The sequence below is a fragment of the Aulonocara sp. 'chitande type north' Nkhata Bay genome, linkage group LG19 (genome assembly GCF_057382095.1).
Source record: "Aulonocara sp. 'chitande type north' Nkhata Bay isolate Kocher_YH1m ecotype deep benthic linkage group LG19, A_spYH_male_GT1.1, whole genome shotgun sequence".
NCBI classification, from domain to species: Eukaryota; Metazoa; Chordata; class Actinopteri; order Cichliformes; family Cichlidae; genus Aulonocara; species Aulonocara sp. 'chitande type north' Nkhata Bay.
Window position 1 is genome coordinate 9,360,361 of NC_141362.1, and position 18,339 is coordinate 9,378,699.

The window sequence follows — 18,339 nt, forward strand, 5'->3', positions numbered from 1 at the left end:
TAAATTATGTTGCTGTTGTCACCTTGATGGATAACTACAAGAAAAGAGGGGCAGCCTGTCTAGGAATAAAATCACCGTCCTTGTGATACTGAGACTGTCCTTTTGTTCAACTGCCAATGTGAGCCATGGGCACTGGTTGTGTGTGTATATGTGTGTCTGCGTGTGCACGCTCAGGCATATGCATCTTGAATATTGCATAGAAAGCAGCTGGCAGCAGTTGGGCTGCCCATCTGTCAGAGCCAGTGCGGGGCTTCATTTTCACAGGATCAGACAGAGAGTTATTAATCATGGATGAGGTCAGGGATTAAAAGTTAATAAGTTCCACAAGTATCAGAGGAAACGTTACTAAATATTCGCTCAACAATTAGGAGCTCTTGCCGATTATCACCCAAATGACTGATTCCTTATTATTACTGAATTAATTGGGATTAATGTCATCCATCTATGCAGGGATTAACTTCCTGTTCAGAAAACGTCCACTGTATTGGGGCAACACTGATTTAAAGAGTTCCCCACACTTTTTCTGACCAGCAACGTTTTAAAAACTCCTGTAATTTCACTTTTCACTCTACTGCTTATTCTTTTGCAGTTAGTAATTTCCCCCTCAAAAATAATCCACAGACAACTTTAACATTGTGTTTGTTATTATTTATTATAAAGTAACTGATTCAACATGTGCTGCAACCAGCGGTGGTATGCTGCCACCTACTGGCGACATTAGTGTAAGACAAAAACGGGAGTAAGAAAACCTTTGTTGTTTTGGCTCAGGCGATTAGAGGATCATCAGGGGGTCCTGTTGTCCCTCTGTGGGGGGTCACTCCCACTAGGTTTATATCTGGGACTCTCCACCATTTGACCTTAGAACTGAAGAAGCTTCTCGGATGAGAGGTGAAACGTCTTCAAGCAACTTAAAGAAGTCCAGACGCTTTTCTTTGCAAGCTCCTTTGACTACGATGACCTGGATGACTGAGAACCTTCACAGACACTTTGTTGTTTTTCTTTCTCTCTTCTTTGGGAAATAAATGTCACATTCCAAGTGAGGATTCACAAACTATGCAGATAATTATAATTTTTTTTTTTTGCATCATCTTCATGGAGATGAACTGAATTGATGATTAACTGTTCTTTTACTGACGGAGAGTTTATGTGAGAGGAGATATTTGGTTTCCATGGGCTCACTTTTAGCTTGCTTGGCACCTCCTTAACTTCTCCCAGCAAATAAAACTTCAGTTGAAGTTATAGGAAGTAGTTTTCACACTAGTTTTGTTCACTAATTTCCCCTGGCAGGGGTTGTTTAATGTGTAATAATATAATATAATATAATATAATATAATATAATATAATATAATATAATATAATATAATATAATATTAAAGGTTTTCTTTGTTTGTTGTTTTATGTATTGACCATGTGGGTGTAGTGTCGGTGTCACTTGTAGTGTAACACCAGTCGAAGAGCACAGGACGGTGTAGAAAAAGGTGCAGTTCCTTTAATGGCCTCTAGAGGCGAGCTCCAAAAGTGAATCAATCTCCTTTTTTTCATTTAAAAAAATTATTTTAACCTGATGTAAACAAAAACAAAACACAAAAAGATTTGGATCTTCAGAGGTAGTATCACTCTTTAAAGCAAACGTATGGTGGGTGAATTTCTTTTTAACAACTCATAAATGGACTGGTACTCAATATAGCGCCTTTCTACTCAGTTAAAAACTCAAAGAGTCGTTCACCAAATCACACACACATGCACCCGCAAACGCACACATTTGTTGTACAGGTAATTATTAAAATTAGAGGCCTGGCTGCTGTGATCAATAAGCTGCAGGTCGTCTGTTTGCTAGCATCACCTCTTCACGTGCTTTTGGTCTTGCAGAAATTAGTGAGCAAACTGCAGAGCAAGGAGTTGAGGGAGGTGGTTTGAATGGCACCAATTCAATGGACATACCAGGCATCTGGAGGCATCTAGACATTAATCTCTTAAGCCGGTTTAAAAGGTTGTTTGGCGACAAGAAGCCAGGAGATGCTGGCTGAAGTTGAAGCTGTCTAGGAGCTGCACAGAGTTTTCATTAACTCTGCCTTAACTAACTAACTGACTGCAGAAGTTGAGGATGATGATGTAAAGAAATTCCAAACTCTTAAACGTCCCAGAGAGGTTTCCCTCTGAGACTTCACTTTGTTTATGGTGATTACAACTGTTACAACAGTTTATAACCTCATCTGTGTTATTTTAATTGAAAAATATATTTCGATACAAAGTAAATATATTTAAGTTGAAAGTGTTCTGTTAATTCATTTCCTCTTTATCCCATTCCTACAGTCTCTAGCCCAACTTACATTTTACTAATCAATAAACCTCGGATGGGTTATTTTTTTTTATTTAACAATAAATCTTTGTTTGTTCCGCATCATTTTTGTGCTTTGTCTGTTTCCCTTTTCTGTTATGATGATAGCTGAGACTGTTTTGACTCTCAAGGTCATTCTGATCTTTGAGATTCATTTGCAAATGTTTTATAAGGCCTATAGTAGACGGTGTGCTGTAAAATACTTAATAAATATCCTGTAACCGCCTGAATTAGCCATGGATATAAATTTTGGTCACTGTTAAGTTATATGTGTGACGTATGTTGAATCTAACATGAAAAAAAAATACAGAGAATGTCATATACACATTGCATTTGCAGAAATCCAAATGAAAAGAATAGAGATTTATAATACATTTAAAAAAAACATATAGATGTTAATAATTGCTGTATGTATTAAGATGCTTATGCAAAGTTTCATTCATATAAGCCTACCTGTTGACGAGGATATGGGTACATATGTACATACATAAGCTAAGATCATTATAGTAAGATTAATTTGAATGTACATCTATAAACTTTCTTACTCATTTACTTAGATTTTCTAAATGATACCATGAGAAATAAAGAGCTCCTAAATCCTTTTTGTACATTATTTAGAAATGGTTAATCCATCATTTACAAAGTATGAAAATGTTGTCATGTTATATATGAATTTATTAGGCCTGAATAAAGCGTTTAAAATGATATAAATGAGGTACAAGCCGTCCAAGAGGTTTGTGCTTCAGTTTTGATACGTTTTTGGCAAATTAAATTCTATTATTTTACCGGTCTTTTACTGACTCTGACTGCTTTGTGTACTTTGAACAGCATGATATTGTGACAGTAGGATATTATAACCAGTTAATATTTTAATTTACTGTAAATGACAAAGGATCATGGGAAAAATGTTTGCGCAGAATGTTACAGTTTCTGAATACAGTAGATGATAACTCAGGACTCCACCAGTTCTTGAAGGACTGAGGAGAGCAACATTTTTTCCAAGGTGGCAATAAACTGGACAACTGAAACACGAATTGACTTTATGACTTTTTTTTTTCCATGTGGATGTTTTTCATCACTTTAACAGCTTGTACCTCACTTGTCCACCAGATGTCACCAGATGCCGTCCCTGGTTCTACCTGTGAGCCTGTGTGTGGTCTTGTTTGAAGTGCTCAGTCTGCCCTTGTGAAAAAACACTAAATAAGCCATTGTGTCCCCTGACTCTTTGCATACTGGAGCAGACAGGGAAGTGAGATGTAGTGTGCCTCTAGGTGGGCCGTCCACTCTAATTATTGCACTCTGTCTATCATGGCCCACATAATCTGCAAATCTGTCTTTGTTTGTCATTTCTCCATGGAGACAGCTGCTTTGATCTGCTGTTTAAAGTCCCTGTTGCTCAGCTCAAAGTCAGGCTACATGACAGAAACAAAAGACTACAGCCAAGGTGAGCCAACTATAAACTTTGAAGTTACGCGTCAAACCACAACATTCATTTACAGTTTCCTTCTAACTGTAAACAAATGTTTATCCCATCACCAAAATTACAACATAAGAATGAAAGTAGTGCTTTCAGGTTAGATCTGCACAACCCTTTCAATCAAAGGTTCCTGAGGGTCAGTCCTTGTTCATTAGTCTTCAACCTTTACATGCTCCTGCTTGTCAGTGTCATAAAGAATTCTAATATATCCTACCGTTCTTATGCAGGTGATATTTCTATCATCTGTCTTTAAACTGCACTGAGCAACTCAGGAGTCATTCTGAACAGTGCTCAGAAAACAGTGGTTTGATAATCACATCAATAGTATTACATGAACTGCTTTCTGTCACTTAAAAATATATGTAAAGTTAGAAGACTCCTAACACAAAATGATTATAAAAAGGAATTGGTCGATACGTTCACATCAACCAGTTTACATTATTGCAATGCTGTATTTGCCTGATTATCCAAATTATCAATAGGACAACTTTAGCTCATTCAAAATGCACCATCCTTACGGCCACACGGACATTTTACCATATTACTCAGCATTAAAGGGACTTCACTGGCTCCCAGTGTAATGTGGAATTACCCCTAAAATATTTTTACTAGTTTATTGTAAAGAATTAGATTTAAGTGTGCTGAAGGTGCTTTCAGCTATCGTGGTTCTGTTCTTTGTAACAAGCTGCCTGCTGACCATCTGTGCATACACAAGAACAAACTAAAAACCTTTTTTATTTACACAGGCCCACAATCAATAGCTTTTTACATTTAATTTTTAATAAACTTGTACTTTTTTCACTGCCTTTATGCATGAGGCAAGGGGCTATGACTTAAATCCAATCCACTGCTTTTGTGGCTATGCAGCATGTGTTGCCTGTTCACCCAATGAGCTAAACCAGCACTTGCCCAGGTACTCTTCTGATACACTGAGCATATAGTTTGATTCAAGTATTTGGATAAAGACAACCATCTTCTCATTTTGGTTCTGTACACCACAATATGTTCTGGTTCATTGTCTGTATTATGAAATGCCTCCCAATCAATCTGAGTGCATTTAGCTGGATTTAAGCAGACAGTATGTCTCTGAACACTTCAGAATTCATTCGGCTGCTTCTGTCCTGTGTGTGCTGTGCTGGCTTTTTTAGAGTTTTGTTTTTTGTTTTAGCCAATCTAGCCTTTCTATTCCTGAGGCTTATGAGTGGCTTCCACCTTGCAGTGAACCTTCTGTATTAACTTTCATGCAGTTTTCTCTTTATGATAGACTTGATGTAGATATGCCTACCTCCTGAAGAGTGCTGTTCACTTGGTTTGCTCCTGTGAAGGGATTTCTCTTCACCATGGAAATGATTCTGCGATTATCCGCCGGTGTTGCCTTCCATGGATGTCCAGGTCTTTTTGCATTGCTGAGTTCGCTGACTTCTTTTTTCTTTGTTTTCTCAGGATGTCTTGATGCATGCTTAACCATCCAGGTAAGTAAATCCCAAAAGGTTGATTCAGTTCATCTGACAGCAGCATTTTCAGTGGGAAAACGCTCCCACTGAACAGAATCAACCTTTTGGCTCTTTCTCAGGATGCACCAAAATGTAGATTTTGCCACTCCTAATATTGTAGCATTTTCTTGGATGGGTTTTTTCTGTCTTCGCAGCTTAAGGATGGTTTGTTTCACTTGCAAAGAGAACTCATTTGACCGCATGTTGTCTGTTCACATCAAAATCTTCTAAATGGAAGATTTTAATGATCAAGCTGACGCTTTTGGTATTGCATGGTGGATCAAGATCTGACTGTACTTTTCTTGTTTCATATTTCCTTAAATTTTTAACAGGATCCACTGACTTAAGTGAAGCTCCAAACCATGACAGAGCCTCAACCATGCTTTATAGATAGATGTAGACACTCACTTTTGTTCTTCATTCCTAATTTCCTCTATGCCTGGTGACAGTAATCTAATTTGCTAATGCCGGTCACATATTCAATCAGCTTATGTGATTCTTTTTCAGACAATTTCATACAAATTTAGATTCTTCACTACGTGAGACCTGTTGTCACCTGCTGTCATTTCTTGTGTATCTTCCCACACCAGTCTTTTTTCTCCGTTTCCCTTAATAATGGCTTCTTGAGAGCCACTTTTCTACTGACAGCATTTCTGACAAGGCTCCAGTGAATAGTAGATGGTTTAACTCAGGTCCTGTGTCAGGTCTTTGCTGGATTTTTCCTTTCTTAAGAGTGTGACTTTTAGATATTTTTAATGATTGTTTTTTAGGCCTGCCACTTCTTCTTTTGTCTTCCACTGGTACAATTTCCTCCAGTTTCCACTGCACAGCATGCTGAGATCAAACTGTTTTATCTTTGGCATTTTTCATGGTTTCACCTAAACAATTGGGAACAAATAGCTTGTTTTTGTGACAGGCTGAAAATGACTAAAGATGCCTGAAGATGCAATTTTAAATGGGTTCTTTGCTCAGTTATGTGTCTACACAACATTGGTTTATGCCTTAAGTTAGGTGTCTTAATCCTTGAATGATTCATAGTTCAATGTCAAACAGACTACAAAACAAAAATCTATTCAATTTAATTTCTATAGCATCAAATCACAACAAGGTTGCCTGAAGGTGGTTTATATTGTAAGGTAAAGACCCTAAAGACCCTATTACTGGTTGGGGGTCAGTGGAGGAAGACAGGAGTTTTCTGATTTCTACCATTCATTAGATCTTTATTGTCAGCCAGACAGTGACCTGAACAGTCGGGTTTGAATATGCAGGCTTGTCATCATTTCCTATAAAAGGCCTGAGTGTAGGGGGGGTGGAGGAAGTGTGGCAGTACCATAAGCAAACAGAGAATGTGAAGAGAGGAAATGGCTTGTCCCTATAATCACAGCCCAGGAGCAGCAGTGCATTGAGCTCACAGCGCCAGGGTGCTTGGCCTCTCTCTGTCTTCTTTCAATGCTGCAAAACCCTGCAAGAAGTGCTTTATAGACAAGCTCTGACACCCACAGGAAGTGTAAACAGAGGTCAAGTGTTAAAGTCCAACCCGCCAATTCTCACCTCCGTTAAAGATAGAGGGGGTCCCTCAAAGCACCTGGGAAGAGCCCACCCTTTTAAACACTGGAAAGACTGGTTTTAAAAAGAAGCCTTATGACTCAGTGAAGATCTCAAAAGTCTACAATTTATGCATTTATCAAAAGACTAATGGGGATGCTAATTTGACTAGAGAGACAAGAAAAGTTTGTTATTAAATGTGGTATCTATGTCTGACCAAACTTTTCTCAAAAAGGTTATGATGATGCCACCTATAAGGCCTTTCACCAATCAGTGTGTTTCAGATCTCTGCCTTCACTTATTAATAAAAGAAATGCATGCTCTACTGGGCTGAGATCAGGTGACTGACTTGGCCATTAAATTAGCTGGTTGCTAGATGGGAACGCACCGTTAATCTTATTACATTTTAAAGACAGACACAGCAAAATTTTTGTATCACAGTTAAAACATGAAGCTCTCAGAGGCCATAAAGGCAGTTCACTCTCTGGGACGGATTTAGTTTTAAGCAAATAATATTATATATGATATTTAAAATCACCATATACCATTTTTCTAAATTTTGCCAATACAAACAAAGGCAGCAGATTTTTAAGGAAGTTTTTGTTTTTGTGGAAGTTTAACATTTTGAGGTCAAACATGACAAAACATTTTAAATCTTCATCCAGTAATTTCTATGTGTTGACAATACGCAGTACACTTGTAAGCCAAATTTTAATGGATTGTGAACAGGACCCCACTTTGCACCCCCATGAAGTTTAATCAAATGTCATTAAAAAATTGAACGATCATGTTTACAAACAGAATGATGACACACCTGCACGCAAATGCTAATGAAAACATAATCTCCTTGTCAGAGGTAATGCTGGCATCGGGAATTACAGTCAGTCCCCCATTTTCAGAGGCTTGAGATGAATTTGAAAGTTGACAAACAGTTTCATGGCTGTGTGAGACCTGTTCCCTTGTTATTACATGGCAAATGATGCAAACATAATATCAAAATTCAAGGTGTTGATTTTGCATTTTGCAGCTTTTGGTTGTAATTTTTACTACAGGGCACAAATAGGCAATTTAAAGCCATCACATACAGAAAAAACGTTAGGAGTGGACAAATCAGCAATCTGGTAAATTCTTAAAAGAATGAATGACCATCTCAGAAACACCAAAGGCTTGAAAGATCGTGAAAAACAACTAAAGTGCATGATGACAGAATCATTTCCATCCTAAAGAAAAAGAACTTCACAAGATCTAATCAGGTCTCTGAAAATGGAGACTATGTGCACAAATGGGTACAACTTCTAGAAAAAGTATTTTTTTTTGGAAAAACCCTTGAATTAAAGCTGAAAGCTGGTATTTCAATCACATCTTGATTTTTTTTCATTTAAAATCCACTGCAGTGGTCAGAGCCATGCAGAGATGTTTGAAGGTGCTCAAAGTTAAAAAGGGCCACACAGAACCAGGCTGACTAACAACAACACACATTCATCAAGAATCTAATATGGACTCACATCATATTATATCACTGTCATCAGGTGGGGACAATGCAAAGCAAACGTAGCCTATGTTTTACCTGATGGGTACAAGGTTGCTGTGGAGGGGTTGCTGCTGCTCCTGCTGCTGATAGTGCTGGTGGGCAGGGCTGTGCTGATCTGAGACTGTAGACTGTAAAAGGTTCATAGGAGAGATGGTAGCTGATTAAACAAGTGTTATGAGATAATAATAAAATGCAAAGATTGGTGACAGTACTTGGAACCATCAGGCAAGAGATTTAAAAAAACGCTCTTCCTCCTTCCATCTCCTCATCTCATCCATCACTCTCCACTTGCTGTCCATCTGAGAACAAGGCACAGTTTGCTATTGCATTAAACTGTTATTCAGTTATCCACACTTAACAACTCTTGCACCTAATCCATGATAAAGTAATGATAGAAAAATGTTATAGAACCAAAATATTGTGTTTATTATTGTTTTTATACTTGAATACCTCTGCAATGCAACAACTGGTACATGTGTTATTGTGACCTGTGCTCTTTGTAGCCCAGCTGGTGAGGGATCCACTGCTTTTAGCCTCACACAGCTCCTTTGGTGACCGTTTCCTCCTCGTGTCCTTACAGAGCATGTCTGGACAATGTTATACCATGAGTAATAATTAGAAAAAATGCACACATGTGCATGTTTTCAGGGGATAAATGTAGGCACGGGAGAATAATTGGGTAACAATTGTCAGCATTAAAGTAAGTGATGAGTAAATTAGACTGCAACATTTTTAATTGACCAATGTTTTAATTAATGTCGACTTTTGAACAGAATAAACTGAATGTTAAACAAATAATAAATTATAATATTAAAAAGCAAAAGAACAAATTGTCTTGAACTAACTAATCCAACCCTTAATTTTAAATAAATTGAGATAATCAAAGCCTCTGAAATTAATTCAATTTTTTTTGTACTTTTCTTTTTATTTATTTATTACTTCTGAAACCTTTTTTGGAAACTAGCGCCACTTGAAAAACACAGTATCTGGAGGACTTTACAGCCCATTTCCCCCAAAAAATGCAATCACATTGTTTATACATGAAATATACTTATAGTATAATTTGTTTTTCCTATTAAAGCACTAGCTGTTACCTCTTGTCTGTGCCTACTGGTAAGCATTTTTAGGTACTGAAAGTAACCGGTAATATGAAGCACTACCAAAGCTTGTCGCTTACAATGGCTGCACATATATTTGACCACATCAGTGTGCCAGAACCATGCATGATGGAAATCAGTTCTAATAGACCAGGCAGATTTGCACCCACAATTATCTGCACAGGCTTCACGTACAGCAAGTGTCTCAGTTCATGGTGCAATTTTTTTTACATTGTATGCAACAATAAATACTTTATAAGGTCAGCAGCTGCAGCAGCAGCAGCAGCATGAATTCCTGTAAGTAAGGGAAAATGTGCACAGCTGGAATACATGGTTGAAGCGTAATGTTGGGCTACACCTTGCTATTATGTTTGCTAGGTTTAGCTTGTTAGCTTGCTGAATTTACACTGAATTGTGTTCTAAACACAAGTTTTGCTAATGGGACTTTCATTTCTGTAGGTCATTATGTGGTCATAAAGTAAATTAGGAACAAAATTAAGTTTTGTTAAATGTAATCTGGGGTCAGATGATTAGCTGTTAGATCATGAAACTTATCAGAAATCCATAGAACGGGACATCAATTTAATGGCAAGCAGCATCTTTTAAAAAACGATCCACTAAAACCACAAATGTTCACCTTATAGCGGTCCTAAAGGAAAGACACTGGGGGTTTGTTGACTGAGGACAGAACTATATAATATATATATATTTCTGTAGCTGACAGATATGATAGCTAAGCTGCTAGCATGGCTGAAAAGGCTATCCTATCTAAATATTGAAATGCTGTTTTTATTGTGTCTCACCATCACCACTTTTCTCTATCAAATGACTTATTGAAATCCTTATTTTTTAAAAGTTACCGAGGGAATTGGCTCTTTATTTTGGATTTTGCTCTGCTGAAATCAGCGATTAACAGACTCTTTCTTTGGCCCAGTAGTGGCTTGTCTGTGTCTGACAGCTTGAATACACTGATGCTGCGGTGCCTGTAAAGCCAGTGAACAGAAACTCCTCAGCAAGAAAGTTAATCCTTCATTAAGTTGACAGTATAGACGATTATTTAAGTGAATGGTGGCAGAAAGCAGCTCATGCAGTCAGTTCACAGCTCCGGTGTCGACACTGAAGGACAGAGCTGCAGTGAGGCTGTTTCTGCCGCCACACATATAAATGGAAAACACACAGAATATACATAGTCACATGCAAAAGAAGCTATTTCCAATACTGTAATTACTTTGTTCATTAGAGGAATACAAAACATGGCTTTTATACCGATTTTTATTTCTCTCCAGCTCTTTTAATGAGATCAGGTCTTATAGAGCAGCGGTCTCCAACCTTTTTTGCGCCACGGACCGGTTTATGCCCGACAATATTTTCATGGACCGGATAAATACAATAAAATAAAACTAGTACCTGTACCGAAAAAAAGAAAATTTATTCATAACACACGTGAAAAGACCCAGGAAAAACGAGTTAACGATAAAAATGATAACAAAATAACGCTGAAAACCGATAAAAACCCTGAAAACTATACATTTCACACCTGAGCCTCAACTCTCGCGGCCTGGTACCAAACGACTCACGGACCGGTACCGGTCCGAGGGTTGGGGACCGCTGTTATAGAGCAAAATTAAACACATGTATGTTCACATACATTCTAGACAGCCAGTTTATAACTGCTTTTAAATGACCTGCTGTATGATTACAGGTAAATATATTCAAGTTAATGATTTGGGCTAGTAAAACGCCAAAAGAACCAAATATATATAAGAAAGTTTCCCCAGGGCTAATCATAAATGTTATTTATATGTGATTGAAAGATTTTTATCTGAAACTAATGGTTGATGACACGGGTATAAAGTCTTTTACATTCAAAGACTCATTTGCAATTTAATAGCCTGTGACACCCCCCCCCCCCTCAGACTTATCATGAAAGTCTTGAGACATGTTGTGACAAGATCTGACTTATTTCTAAAGAAATATAGAACAATTATTAAGCTATCGACAGTATTTATTAGAAGTCACCATACAGAGACAGAGAATGATATGCACTGGTGTTTTGTTGTTTTTTGTTAATATATCTCAATATTTCTGTGTCCTGCCTCTTCACACTTCCTTAAACAGTAACCCAGGGGGTTCAAGCACTGAAGCTGATTTTAAAGCTGTCCACTTCTAGCAGGTCAACTCGCTTTTTTAAGAAATTTAAAAAAAAAACACTTAGAAAGTAACAATTTTGAAAAACAGTCTCATGTTATGGTTTCATCTTTAGGGCGTGTGAGGTTCTTCATTGACCAACTACAGTCACAGCCCACAGCAGTCCCTGAATGTGTATTGGAGTCAGACGGCATACCTGCCCATTCACTGGACTCTCATTCATAGTCAAGTTGAGGGCCAGAGCCCAGCAGGCCCCTGTAATACCTAATGACTCCCAGTGGCAAAGTGATAGAAACAAGTTGTTCTTGATCGTTTAGTAAGTTCATAAAGTCATTAGTGGGGAATGTGTGGAGACAGGAAAGACTGAGATTACAGTGTATGTTAAATATGTCGAGCAGGTGAGAAAAAGATCCCTTTCAGTGCAGTGGTAATGATGATGATGATGATGATAGTGTTTCTCTTTGCTTTTGTCTCATTCAGCTGCATGTGCACAGAGCTAAACAGAGTTGTATAGCTCTCACTCCTCTGTCATGTGCCCATGAGCTGGAGTAATATTTCTGACATCCATTGTTTTAAAATGACGGCTTTGATCCTGAAAACCTCGCAGTAACTTGTAACTGAAAGTAAAACAGGAAATCAGAAGCATGTAGGCAAGAGTAGGCTTACATCTCCAGTTGCCGTGTTTTGTTGGAACTTTTAATTGATTGTTTTATTTTATTTCATGCTACTTAAACTGTAGGTGAATTATCTTTCATACAAGTATTTATTACACAACTTGATTGTATACCAAATGTGAGAATGTGAGGTTCATTTCTGCTGACAGCTCTTGTGTTTTTTATTTTTTGATTAAAAACAGCACCTTTATTGTCTATGTTTGTGACTGCTCCTTGGGTAAACTTTCACAACTGACTGAATCGCAAATAAAATGAGAATCTAAATGCCACCCATCATTGACAGACTACTGTGATTTTTTTCTCCCTGTAGAAGCGAAGGCTTGCATGCTTGTTGGTTGTATTAACATAACATTAATGGCATCTGTCAGAGCAGCTAATGGATCTCTCATATTCCACAAACTGCCTTTAAAACTCTGATGCATGAAAATGTTTCACTTTCTATGAAATTTTAAGATTGTGTGTGAATGTGTGTGTGAATGGGTGGATGACTGGATGTGTAAAGCGCTATACAAATACAGGCCATTTACCATTTATGCATCATGTTAATTAGATGGAGTTTTGGTTGTTCACCAAGTGTGTGTGGAGGGTTGATTTTACTGTATGACCCCTTTATCTTGGTAGAGTTTTGCATCACTCACAGAAGTAAAACAAATACCAAGAGGCGAGAGAAACATGAGCCATCACTACATGCAGCCAGATGCTGAATGACTAAGTGATGCTGATGAGTTTCAAGCTTCTGCTGAGAGCCTCATTTGGGAAGGGTGGCCCACGGAGCTATTAGAGAGCAGCCCTTAGTTGTCTTTCTTCTCTCGAGCCATGACTATGAAAAGGGAACTCCCCTGGACAAAGGCGCGTGTATTCCCTGTCTGGCTCCAATACACAAGCATGCTCTGTGACTACCTTGACCCAGAGAGGGTTTTTATTTCAGGTTAACTCTCAATATAAAGAAAAAGAGTGTTGTTGAAGATGAAGTAATGTTATTAGATTAAATATTTACAGCTGAAATATTGGAGGATTTGGCTGAAAATGAAAAAGAAATATATTAAACATAGTTCAGACTTAAAATGGAATTTATTCAATTCTCTTTTTTAGCCTAAATTGTCCAGAAAATGCAGGAAATGTCCATCACCAGTCCCCACAGCTCAATGTGAATCCATCAAAGAATGTATTTATGTTCTATATTCCACTTTTGTCCATCTTAACAGAAAAGAATCCTTGAAATATACAAATTAACATATTATAACATAACTTTTGGATCTAAATGTCTCTTATATAGACCTAGACTATTTTTGTATTTGCTTATTAATTGTCTTGGCCTCACAGGAAGAATGTGAAGTTAATAATTTATGTATTTTTCCCTTCTTTTGATAATTTTTTGACACTACAATAGTCCTTTTCTCTGCGTCAGAAAATAAGGCCTTAGTCGACAAATAATTTCCAACGCTGTTTTAACTCTGAAATGGCTTACATTTGCGCACCAACTTAAAGCTTTTCCTTTTCAAGACTAAATGTGAATTAAAGGACTCATCGGGGCAGAGGTTTTCCGCAGTACACGCCAGTAAACACCGGTCATGGGGTGGGTGGTCCGGTCGTATAGGCATCAGAAGAAGGATCCTTTATTGTTCAGGCCGACTCGAGAAAGTCTGTGTTTGCCCTCTTCATTAGACATTCTAGTGTCAGCCAAAGAGAATAAACAGATCGAACGGAGGTCAAAGGGAATGAGCGTTTCGCTTCGGTGTTTAAATGTGTTTTAACAGTTACTTAAGGCTCGGGAGGCGCTCTCTGCCACGTCCAAATGATGGAAATGAGCCTGGAAAGTTTGCAGAGCTGGCAATAATCCGGGTTGAAAGAGAGGAAGTTTTTTTGTCCTAGAGTTAGTGTAAAATCACCCCCTTAAACAAAAAAGAAAGAAAAAACCTAACAAGTTTTTTTTTTAAATAAAATAAAATAAAATAAATGTATGCAAAATAGCTGTGCAGTGATAATACTCCACATTTAGTATTTTTAGACCATAAACCAACCCGACCTCAGATTTAGGGCTCAGATTCAGAGCAACTTTAGATTGTTTGAGGAATCAACCAAAGCCTTGCCTTCTCTGAGGAGCTAAAGGACGGGACGTGGATTAACGGAGTAATTGAGATTAGCGGAGTTGCAGTTTGGTAAAACCTGCAGCGCTGCGCTCACCCGCTGAATTTGACGCCTCAATTACGCAGGGCTGTTATTCAGTTTCAAGAACCACACCGTTGCTGCTAAAATAAACACTTTGGGAATAGAGTGCATTCGTTTTATACAGGAAACGCATCACAAACTGTTAACACACAGATGCAGTGCTTGATTTACAACTGCAAACACGTATCTTAGCGTGGAATTCAGAATACAGGATACAAAAACAGAAAGCAACACAACATTCCCTTTCTCTGTAGCTTAAAGAAGGTTTCCAATTATCAAGTGCTTAAAGCATCTGTCGACCAGCCTGAACTTAAAGGACACAAAAATAAGATGATTTGGTAACATCAAGGCTTTCCCAGCGGTAATGATTACATTTGGACTTAAGATCCATGCAAGAATTTGTACTCTAGCAAATCTCTTGAGTCCCAGCCCCCCCAGCCCTCTTCAAAAGGCTGCTCATTCAAAGGGTTAGGATGTTTGACAATCCCAGCTTGTATTACTCCAGCAATTAATTGGATACCTTGTCGGGATGTTCGCCTCTCATCTGCTACTTAGAAAGACAAAGGGCTGGCGGGGGGCTGTTGACACCTCCGTGCGCCTCTGGACTATAAATTGAGACACTCCGCAGAGGAGCAGCATTCACCTTCCTGCTGGACTTGGAGAAGCAACTTTTTTTTCAGCAGAGACCTTCATAAACTAATTTTAAACAACCGTCAGCATGCAGGTACCGATCGGAGCTTATGGATACTCCGTGCGTAATTGCGCACCTGCGTCGCTGCACCTGCACTACCAGGGAGGGCAGTGCGAGTCGAAACCACCCAGTGGGAAATCTTTTACTATTGAGGCTTTGCTCGCCAAACCCGAGGACACAACCAGCGGCCGCACGAGTCCTGCTAAGTGCGGAGTAAAATACGAGCCAGCAGCACCATCTCTGCCTTTTACCGGACACGTAGGCTTACCGATAGGACCAGCTCCGTGGGTCTACTCCTCACCCAACGTGTCACACTCAGCGATCCACACGCAACCTGGATATTCCGTCTACTGTTACTCACCTTTCACCTACCAGCCATCGTGTCGAGGCGCACTTTACGCTCAAGGTAAAAACAAACAAACAAACAAAAACATCCGAAAAGTAGTTTGTCTGTAGAAACGGAGACCTTTACGCGGCAGTGTGTGTGATTATATGTTTCATCTGTTCTGCAGCTGCAATGCCCAAAATCAACGTGGGGCTACATTCGCTCAAAACGAAAGGTGGGAAGTCAAAGAGGATGCGCACCAGCTTCACCAGCGAGCAGCTATCCCGCCTGGAGAAAGAGTTCGCCCGGCAGCAGTACATGGTCGGATCGGAGAGATTCCTCCTAGCGTCTTCTCTGCAGCTCACCGAAGCTCAGGTAATAAAATCTTACCGGAAAACACATAGTTTAGGTATTCTTTCAGACATCTCAACAACTTAGTCGTCTTAAGGTAAAAGTACGATTTCTAAGTGTCTCCTTTCTTTTTTTTTTTACCCCATAGGTCAAAGTCTGGTTTCAGAACAGACGCATCAAGTGGCGCAAACAGAGTCTGGAACAGCAGCAGGCCAAACTGGCCAAACTGGGCCTGGCTGCTCCACCGAAAAGCCCCGGATCTCAAGGGAACGGAGATGAGGGCGATGAGGATGAAGAGTTCTCCGATTCGGATGTGGATATTGACGTATCTGACGACTCCAATGAGCACTGCTGAACCAACCACCGGACCTTTGACTACAATAAAAAAGAGGACTTTTTTATATATGTACATATATATATCTGAGAAAAGAGGCTAATAGTCTCCAACTAAAAATATTTAATAGATTTATAGTTTTTTATTTAATTGTCTACATTTATTGCCCTTTTGATGAGTTTGTTTTTGTATATCTGAAATATTAAGAAAATATATTTTATGAAATGAATGCAAAACCTGTCCTGTTCATTCCTTTATATCCAATTAGAGAGATTTTTAGAAGTTTAAGGCAACAGCAGCAAACTCAGCAGCTTAAAGTTTGTTTGGGAAGCAGAGACATGTTACATCATGTTCTTCAAATCTGAATTTTTAATAGTTTGAGTGAATTTGCTGGATGTTTGCTGGGGTTCATTATTCATCGTCAGTGAAATGTGATCACACAGTTATGAAGAAGCAAATGAATTCATGTTTGAGGGGTTAAAAAAATACATGGCACATTAACTTCAAATCTGGTTCACTTGGTGTTTTAGAGAAAGACTTGAAATCCTGTTTTCAGAGGCATCATTTAGATATTTCAGAGTTTTATTTAACAAATAAATGAACTTTCATCTTTGCTACATGGAGCAATGTTCATCTTTAATGTGTCCTAAGCAGGTCATTCTTGTGTCTTTCTGGACTTTGCTCATTTCCCTCTCATCTCACTCTGCCAAGTCTGAGGATGATGGGAGATATTTCCTTCCAGGTTCGATCCAATGTAAAGTCTAGGTTCCCCTCTGGTTTAAGCTAAGCAAATAAATAACCAGCTCAGGGATTAGCTGGGATATCTGTAACCCAGGGTGGTAGGGGTCACTGTGTCTCGGAGCAAGAGAGCTGGGTCTCACTGTTTAATCTGTTTAAATGGTCAATACGACCGTTCTCACTGTTTCTCAGTGGACTGGGCTTCCACATGCCCACCCACCGCCAGCAGGTGTCCTGTCTCTGCTCTATTGAAACGAAAGGGACTCATGCTGTCTGCCTGGCAGACACGAGGGATAAAACAGAAGAGAAGACGGCACGTAGAAAGGATATGTGTCCATCAGAGCAGGTAATTGGGGTGGTCAACTGAAACTCGGTCACATTAAACAAAGAAGGCTGATGGGAACACACAGCGTCTACCTCTATAATCTTAAAAACATATGATGACACATTTCATGTTAACAAATGCATCGTCACAGGGACAACAGAAGGTACAAGTCAGGGATGTCAAATAGATTTTAGTTCTAGGTCACATACAGCTACTTTGATCTTCAATGGGTTGGCCAAGTGAAATTACAAGGTAAATGAGTAAAATGAAAGAAAAAGTCTTGGTAGTTCATTGCCCAGACTGTCCTGTAATTCTAAAATATAATGTTTTTATTATTTCTCTGAAAAATGTCTGGGGAGGTTTTCTTTTCTTTTTTCCCCTTTTTTATGTGACCTGGAATGTTTCTGTCATTTAATTGTTTATCTTTTATTGAATTACTTTGGTATAGTGTGAATACCAGTGGGAAGGTTGTCTTTACCAACGGGAAAAGCTGGAAAACCTATAAAAATACAGCTAAAAAAAAGTTCCTAGCTAAAGCTATGCACTCCTTCACAAGCGTGGAGTCTTCGCTGGGCCAAGTTGGGCCCCCAGGCCTTATGTTTGATACCCCTGATGTAACTAATTATATGAAGGGTTAGGCTTCTTTGCTTCTATGGTAACAAATTTGGTTGCTGAAAGTGATGATTTAAATTTATAATTTAGTTTCTATGCTCACGTTATTTTACCCGAGGCAAAGAACAATTACACAAACATGACATTTGGAAGAAAAAAGCACACACAAGTCACACAATCATATTCAATCAACAGAACAACTCCAGATGCAGATACACTTGTTTCTGCGTGCAAAATGTATTTTAGAATAAAGGTTTCCTTTCCCATGCAATATACTATATGTTTCTGACCAACAGGCCACTCAAGCTGACTAATTCAGTACAAAAAGTTCAACAAAATCAAGTCAGATATTTCTTTTTCTGCCGATCAATTTAACTGTCAATTTAAATATCAGAGTGCAAGGAGACAAGGAGAAGACAGCTGGTCACCGTATCAAAGAGAAGAGTTTAATAAACGCTAACAGAGCTGATCTCTTTCACTGTCTCTTGTCC

The 18,339-nt window shown here is 38.7% G+C and overlaps 1 protein-coding gene across 1 annotated transcript; it reads left to right on the forward strand.

Moving 5' to 3' along the window:
• The first annotated feature begins 15,190 nt into the window (after positions 1-15,190).
• Positions 15,191-16,194, forward strand: noto (notochord homeobox). The gene is made up of 3 exons (XM_086275984.1): positions 15,191-15,569; positions 15,676-15,863; positions 15,988-16,194. The coding sequence occupies exons 1-3, from the start codon at positions 15,191-15,193 to the stop codon at positions 16,192-16,194; spliced, it is 774 nt and encodes a 257-aa protein (XP_086132110.1).
• The last annotated feature ends 2,145 nt before the right edge of the window (positions 16,195-18,339 follow it).